The sequence below is a fragment of the Pelodiscus sinensis genome, chromosome 19 (genome assembly GCF_049634645.1).
Source record: "Pelodiscus sinensis isolate JC-2024 chromosome 19, ASM4963464v1, whole genome shotgun sequence".
In the NCBI taxonomy this organism is placed as follows: Eukaryota; Metazoa; Chordata; order Testudines; family Trionychidae; genus Pelodiscus; species Pelodiscus sinensis.
This window is the reverse complement of record NC_134729.1, coordinates 14,601,890-14,610,006: the sequence shown is the minus strand read 5'-3', so window position 1 is coordinate 14,610,006 and position 8,117 is coordinate 14,601,890. Positions and strand designations below refer to the sequence as shown.

Below are 8,117 nucleotides of genomic sequence, written 5' to 3'. Positions count from 1 at the left end.
ATGGGATAAACCCGAGCCCAGCGGACGCAGCCTGTAACGACCGATGCAAACCCTGCGACTGCTGCGCTCGCTCCTCGTCCCGTGGTAGGATCCTGCCCCTGCCCCGCTCCGAGCAGCCCTGCGGTCACACGTGGGGCCCGCCACAGACACTCAGTCCCACCCCCCACGGGCTTTTAGCCCCTGGCTCCGGCCCTCCCTCTCCGCTGGCTGCTGGCCCGGCTCTCCCTCCGGGCGCGTCCCCGGAGCCGGGATACGGCCCTGCCGCACTATAGCGCCTGGCAGGAGCAGCCTGGGTCCCCGGCCCCCTTTGGCCCCTCAGTTCGACGGGCCCTTGTCCGGAACTCGCTGCACCGCCCCGCGCCCGAGCTGGCCTGCCCCGGTCTCTATGGATTGCCGGTCCGTATAACCCGACTGCTGGCCAGAGCCGCTTGCCCCGCGGACCCTCCACCTTCCGGCCCGCCCCGGCGCGCCTTGCCCTCGGGTCCCCGCTATTCCCCCCGCTCCCGGGCTCCGGCACCGGAGCTGGCTTGAGACTGGCTTCACTTCGAATTAGTGCGTCTGATCGGCCCGATAGGAGACGCCCCGCCCCGGAACAGCCCCGTTAAAAACGCCCCGGATTCGGGTCTCCCTGTTGCCCCCTGCGGAGCCGGGGCCCGGGGGCTGCAGAGGGTCGGGCGCGGCCAGGGCAGCCGGGCGCGGGGCATGGACTTGCTGCGCCCGGGAGCGACTCCCTGTGCCCGGCCCCTGGGCTCGGACAATAGCCCCGCTCCCCGGGTTGGCCGCGCGGCGGCGGGGGGCGGCTCCGTCTCCGCAGCTCCCGCGCCGGGTAAGTGTCGGGATTTGTGTCTGTTCTCTGCGGCCGGGCGGGGGCGGGGGCGCCCGGGGTGCCAACTTGTCCGGGGCTAGTTCCTCCCTCCCCCGCCCCTAACTTCCCTGTCGCGCCGTGCGCTCCCGCCCCAGCGCAGCGGTGAGGGGCGCTGGCCGGCTCCCTGCCCGCCCGTTCGCCCCACACGCGGCGGAGCAGCCCCCACCGCCCGCTCCTCGTAGCCCCGGGCAGAAACTCGCCTGGACGGCGAGGCAGCCCGGCTCCCCGCCCCCGGCATTCAGGCTCCGGGCTCCCACCTGCGCCCGGGGATCCCCGGCCCCTCCGCGCCGCCAGAGCCCCAGCCTCGGCTCCGAGCAGCGGAACCGCCTCCAAGACACGAATGAGGCGGAACCAGGGGGCCCGGCCGCTGAACCCCGGCAGGCTCGTTAGCGCGGGGAGCCCGGGGCTCGCCCCCGAATCTCTGCGGCGGCAGGCGAGCCCCGCGAGCCCGCGAAAGCGCCGCCCGAAGGGTCCCGACGCGCCGGGCTCGGGGCGACACAGCCCGAGCCTCTGAGGACATTTCGTTGGCTCCGGTTCGCGGCCCCGTTGTCCGGCGAGCGGCGGCTGCGGGACCCGTGGGACGGAGGCTCCGGCAGGTGAACGCGGCTCGCTGGAGCGGGGCTGCGGCCCCGGGGGCGGCCCGGAGCTTGGGGGGAATTTACGGGGCCGAGTCCGGCCGGGCTCTGCGAGCTCCGGGGCGCCGGGGCGGAGAATTCGTTGAGGTTCCCTCCAAGTGGCTCCGCGGGGCTCGCCCGGCGGGGACCGAACCGGAGCTGCGGGGCAGGCGAAGACAGCGGGGCGGGGGACGGAGCCGCTCGCCGGGCGCTGCTCGCCTGGTCTCGGGTAGCGGGTAAAACCCACCGCGGCCCTGGGATTAAAGCAACAGGCAGCAAAATTCTCCTCGCCCCGGCGCGCGGGGCAGAGACCTCCATATCCTGCCCCACATCCCCCGTTATCCGCCCCATAGGTCACCCGCATCCTGCTCCATTATCCGCCCCATAACCCGCCTCCACATCCCCCGTTATCCGCCCCATAGGTCACCCGCATCCTGCTCCATTATCCGCCCCATAACCCGCCCCACATCCCCCCGTTATCCGCCCCATAGATCATCCGCATCCTACCCCATAACCCGCCCCACATTCCCCCGTTATCCGCCCCATAGGTCACCCGCATCCTACCCCATAACCCGCCCCACATTCCCCCGTTATTCTATCCCACCAGACACCCCCTCTTCCCCCGCCCCCACACTACACCTCATCGCAGCCCCACCCCATTACTCCTCTGTCTCCGAGGACGATCCAGAGCTCCCGGGAGGGGGCTGGCCCGGGGTAACCTCTGAGGTCCCCGCTTGGTTCGGGGTCCTGGAGCCCGACAATCGGCGGGGAAGTTCAGCGTTGCCGGGCAGTGTAAGGAGATTGGGGCTAATTTGTGCGTTGGGAGAAGGATGAGAGGGGGAGAGACCGGGGGGCACAGGGGCGGACAGACCGGGGGACACGGGGGCGGACAGACCGGGGGACACGGGGGCGGACAGGCCGGGGGACACGGGCGCTGCTGGGACAGACCGGGGGGCACGGGCGCGGACAGACCGGGGGACACGGGGGCGGACAGACCGGGGGACACGGACGCTGCTGGGACAGACCGGGGGGCACGGGGGCGGACAGACCGGGGGACACGGGGGCGGACAGACCGGGGGACACGGGCGCTGCTGGGACAGACCGGGGGGCACGGGGGCGGACAGACCGAGGGGGACACGGGCGCTGCTGGGACAGACCGGGGGACACGGGGGCGGACAGACCGGGGGACACGGGCGCTGCTGGGACAGACCGGGGGAGACGGGGGCGGACAGACCGGGGGGGACACGGGCGCTGCTGGGACAGGCCGGGGGAGACACGGGGACGGACAGACAGCGGGACACGGGGACGGACAGGCCGGGGGACACGGGGGCGGACAGACCGGGGGACACAGGCGCTGCGGGGACAGACCGGGGGACACGGGCGCTGCTGGGACAGACCGGGGGACACGGGGGCGGACAGACCGGGGGACACGGGGGCGGACAGACCGGGGGGCACGGGCGCTGCTGGGACAGACCGGGGGACACGGGCGCTGCGGGGACAGACCGGGGGCACGGGGGCGGACAGACCGGGGGACACGGGGGCGGACAGACAGCGGGACACGGGCGCTGCGGGGACAGACACTAATCGGGGGGACCGGGAGGTTAGTGGCCGGAGGACAAGGGGCGGGGGGGGGGGTGCGGGAGCGGGCAGGTGGCGGGGACCCGGGCCAGCGTTGCTGTGTCGCAAGGGCCGGCGGGGGTCGGGTGGACCCAGGAGTCCGGGGCTCGGGTCTGCAGCAGGGCGGGCTCGGCCGCTTCCTTTCCCGGGAGTGCCCCCTCCCAGCTGAGAAACTCCCCCCTTCCCGGCCGGGGGACGCTCCTTCCCTGCCCCCTCCCCCTCCGGTGCTAACCCGGCGTCTCCCCGCAGGGCCCCCCAGCCCGGCTGGAGCATGAAGACCGAAGAGGCCCCGTCCTGCTTGCAGCAGGCCACGCCGCTGCCCGGCTTCGGTGAGTGTCCGCGGCCCGGGGCAGCCGAGCTACAGAGCCCCCCGCCCCCCCGCGCTCCCGGGCACCCCGGGCCGGAGGGACCCGCCTCCCCGCCCAGGGCTCACACCGGGACGGGCACCCTGGCTCGGGCGCCGGGTTCAGGCTCCGCCCCGGGCGATCCCCCCGTCCGGGCCAGGGTGGTGCGGAGCCGGAGTGTTTACACGGGAATCCAGGGCGCCGAGACACGGGAGCGGGCTCCGACTCCGGGCCGATGTCTCCAACTAGTCACCGCGGGCTCTGCCGGTGGGACTCGTGCACGCGCCGGGGGGGGGGGGGGGGCGCCCCCACGTTCTGTCCGGGCCGCAGCGCCGGGTTGCCTCGGTCTGTGTGGTGCCAGGGCTGGGGAGATGGGGGGGGGGGGCAGAGATGGCCGAGGGGTGACAGTCCCAGCGCCCACCTCTCTGCTTTCAGAGCAGCCTGTGGGAGCCGGGGCTCTGGGGGAGGAGGCCCCCGGCTGGCAGGGGAGGGTGGGAGGTCAAGGGCCCCTTTCACGGGACTCACTGCTGGAGCAACGTGCCCAGGGGCGGGGGCTTGTGGGCTCCCGCCCTTCTCAGATCCGTGGGATGGTTCTAAAGTGCCGCCTGGGGCAGGAATCCCTCTCCCGGCCCGTGTGGCAGAGGAGGGGCCCCAGGTTAGCTGGGCAAGGAAGCGACGCGTCCATGGCCACTGGCCGTAGGGGAGCAGGCTGCCTTTAAATTAGCTGCCCTTGGGCCGACTGAGGCTCGTTAGCCATTTCGTAACCCCCCCGCCCCTGCTTTTCGAAGGCAGGCGGCTGCCTCCTCTCCCCTGGCACCGCAAGGCCTTGCCGCCGAAGGGCGGAGGCTTGTTCACTGCCGGCTGCCAGGCCAGGCTCCCAGGGACTCGCTCCGACACAGGCAAGCAGGGTCCCACTCGGCAGGGACTGTGCCCCACCCTGCGCCTGGACCCTTCTTGTTACGTTGTACCAAGTGGCTGCTGGGCTCTTGGCTTTGGGCCTAACACGGCTGCCTCCAGGTGGGAATCCCCGAGGCCGCCCTCGGCTTTCGCCCTGCCCACCCGGCCAGGTCCCTGGACCACTAGGCAAGCTGGCCGAGCCCCTGCGTCAGTTAGACAATAGACCCCCTGCGTGGGGGAGGGGGGTTGTTCATCTCCCCAGCTCACCTCATCCACCTTTACCCTCCGTCTAGGTCTCGGTCTCCCCCCAAAGCTAGCGACGGGTTAACGAACCCCCCAGATCCGTAACGGGGAAGCTTGTGCCTCGGGTTTGGGGTTGCAGCCTTCACAACACCCACCCACCACAGAATGCAACGGGGCTGAAAGCAGGGCTGGCTGGAATCGCCTATTGAGCCTGTTAGTGGACAGAGGAAGGGGGAGGGGGTGATTAAATGAGAACCTCTGGGGACAGCGTCTCCTTTCCACAGAGAAGTTTTGCTTTTTGTTAAAAATAAACCAAAACCCACCAACGCTTTGGGAGTTTTGATGAAAAGTCAAATATTTCCACAGGAGCAAAACTCTCCATTTTTTCTGCCGATTCCAGACAAAGAGCACAGGCCACGCTCCCAAGCCACCCCGCCTGGGCCCTGCTGGGGCTGAGCCCTGGGGAAATCTCACCTTTGCAGCTATTCTCTCACAATAACGTTTCTTTCCCCCCGTAAGTGGGACAGGAGCCCTCAGGTCTGTGTCCACTTCCAGCGTGTTACCCGAGCCCCAGCCAGCAGGGTGACCCTGGCACGGCAGGCTTGTGGTCAGCCACCTTGGGCTACAAAGCCTGCACACTTGAGGGAAGGGGGGTGTGGACAGGGCTCTGGCTCAGGGCGGCTGGCACTTAAACTCCTGCAGTGACGCCAAGCCCTGCTGTTCTCGAGCTCTGAGACAAAGCTTTCAAATCTACTGTCAGGGAGCTGCAAATCACGCCCCCCAGCCCTAGGGGCAGGTGCGTTTCTCTACAGGGACTCTCCTTGAAATGGGCCCTTTCTGGTTCGTGGGGGGTTAGAATGGAGCCTGGCCCAGCTCCTGCAGAGTGTGGGGCACAAACTCCAACCCCTAGGTGCCTGTGAATGTTTAGGGGTGAGCAGCATGGCCTCTGAGTCAGTAACGTGGGTGCTTAGTGTTAGCACCTGCTTCCACGCAGCCCTGTTCTGCACGGGACCTAAGCCTGCTCAGGTCTCCCAGAAGGCAAAGGGAACTAGAGCACATCCCGGATGGCGCAGGTGCTTGGAGCCCTGCTGAATCGAGGTCTCAGTGCTCCTCGGTGGTGCACATGGTACTGCAGTGTCTCAGCACTCGTGAGAGATGCAGCAGCTCCAGCCGGCCAGCCTGGCCGGGCAGCTCGGAGGGAAGGGGAGCTGGGCAGAGCTCTGCGGCTGAACAGCACGTGTCTCTTCCAAGGTGCACCAGGGCTTCTGGCAGGCTCGTGGCTTCAGTAGGGAAAAGGGCCTTTGCTTAGCTGTGTACATGGGGCAACGGTTTGTCAGCACATTTGATCTGTCAGGAAGAGAACTTTTCTCCCCACCCCCGAAACACCCTTCCAGTGGCTTGGCTGAGCCAGTGCAACCTGGAGGGAATCTGTCCAGACTGATGCCAGAACTGGCAGGCCAGTGCAGCTGCGTGGGGTGCTGGCAATACTGAGGTGGAGGGACCATCCCTAATGACTTGGATTACAGCAGCAACCCCCACTGTGTTCCAGACACATTCCGCACGTCCCTTCATCCTTGGCTCCAAGGGCGCACCCCCCAGGTCCCAGTCATGCAAGGCCAGGGGGCAGGGCTTGTCCGGGCTGAGCCCTGGCACTGCTAGCTTGGCAGTCCATAGCCCCGCACCGCTGTGCTTGCTGCGTCCCGACCCCTGGCGCAGCCCTGCAGGGGGCTGCTCTGGTGCAGCGACGGGACAGTGAGCTCAGGCAACAGAGGAAGGTCGTCGGACAAGCCCTGTGATCATACTTCCCCTGGCAGCAAACCCAGGTCTCCCACTGCCAGGCTGTGGGACCATTCCGAAGTGGCTGAGTTTTACAGGCTTTACGGTAGAACAGGATGACCTTTATAGAGAACGTTCTCACAATGGCAGCACCGAAAGGTCCCAGCTCAGACCGAGACTCCATGGGCCGGGGCTGCAACAGCCACAGCAGCCCCATCTCTGCACAGACGCTAGTTGAAGCAGCACAGTGGCTGCTGGCACAAGGATGTCAGTGTGCACTCCTGGCTGGAGCCAGTTTGATTTGCTATAGGCAGAGCCCAGGAAATCCGTGGGCATCGGCTTTCTAGCCGCGGGTAGGATATCCACCCCCGTCTTGTGGATATGGATGCCGGTGCAGCTCAGATGCAAATGTATCCAGACCCCTCTGCTTTCTATCCGCGAGTTCCGCACCCCTGGATGTGGCTATCTGCAGATCGATTTTGCAGATGTGGCTGCAGATACCAATTGTATTTCTGCGCTGGGCTCTGTGTCCAGGTTCTTACACCTCTCTCATCGCCCCAGTGTCCGTTGCCTTCCCACAGCACGGAAAGCGATTGCGCCGAACATCTGTCACGTCTTTGGTCTCTTGTCCTCTTCCTGGGCACAACGTGCAGAGCGGAGTGATTTGTTTTGCTCGGGTGTGTGTGACCCGTCGCGCTGTGTGTCCGTTAGCCCTGGTCTACACTGGGGAGCTATTTCGAAATGACAAGTGGAGCGTCTACACTACCAAGCCTGTTATTTCCAAATAGCAGGCTGGTTATTTCGAAATAATAACTCCTGCTCTCCATGAGGAATAACACTTACTTTGAAAAAAATAATGATGCCTCAGAGTCATTCAGAGTAATGGCTCCCTGTGCTTTCTGGGGACGTCTACCCTGCGCGGCTATTTCAGGATAGCACAAGCCGCCCGTTATTTCAAAATACTTTTCGAAATAACAGTCGTGCTATTTCAGCATGCCAGTAATCCCACGAAGGTCAAGGGATGTCTCAAAATAGCGTGTTACTTCTAAATTTGGTGCTGTGTAGACACGCCAAATTTTGAAATAGCCTATTTCTAAATTCAATTGAAATAAGATATGCAATTTGTGTAGTGCAAATTTTGAAGCTTCCCTTTAGTGTAGACACTCTATTTCGAAATAGTTATTTCAGGAGTTATTATTTTGAAATAAGTTATTTCCTAGTGTAGACAGGCTGAGACAATACAACTTACCCTACTCCCCGAAGGGACGGGATGTGTGGCTATCCTGGTGTAACTGTGTCCAGGCGAGGAGTTACTTGGTATTAGAAATCACACTGCTAACTGGTAGAAATAGCATGTGTGGTGCAGACCTTGGCCATGTGTCTACGCAGAGTTTTTCTGAAAAACTTCACTTCCGTCCACACTGCAGTCGCGTTCTTTCAAAAGAACACAGGGGTTTTCCCAACACTGGTAAACCTCTTTCTACGAGGAAGAACCCTTCTTCCAAAAGAGCTCTTTCGGAAAAAGGCGTGTGTGGGTGGGGAAGAGGCAGTTCTCTCATAAGAAGAGGAAAGAGGAAAAAGCACAGGTGCCCTGGTGGCCGCTCTGTCCATAGTAATCACAGCTGACGTGAGATAGTGTCCATTGAGTGTGGACACTCTCTTTTGAAAAAGCAGATCCATTTTCGATGCGCTTTTGCTGTGTGGACGCTCTCTTTTGGAAGAACTTTTTTCAGACAATCTCTTCCGGAAAAGCTTCTTCCG

General features: G+C 64.5%; 1 protein-coding gene across 3 annotated transcripts in view; it reads left to right on the top strand.

Moving 5' to 3' along the window:
• Positions 1-562: 562 nt before the first annotated feature.
• Positions 563-8,117, top strand: part of LOC102445048 (LIM homeobox transcription factor 1-alpha-like) — a 61,549-nt gene continuing 53,994 nt past the window's right edge. Inside the window, exons 1-2 of one of the 3 annotated variants that reach the window (XM_075902482.1) lie at positions 563-826; positions 3,346-3,425. In XM_075902482.1, coding sequence (XP_075758597.1) covers positions 3,368-3,425 — 58 coding nt within the window. In that variant the 5' untranslated portion in view covers positions 563-826; positions 3,346-3,367. Of the gene's footprint in view, positions 827-849; positions 1,462-2,159; positions 2,272-3,345; positions 3,426-8,117 lie in introns of those variants that run through there. The other 2 variants (XM_075902484.1, XM_075902483.1) reach the window with 2 other exon arrangements.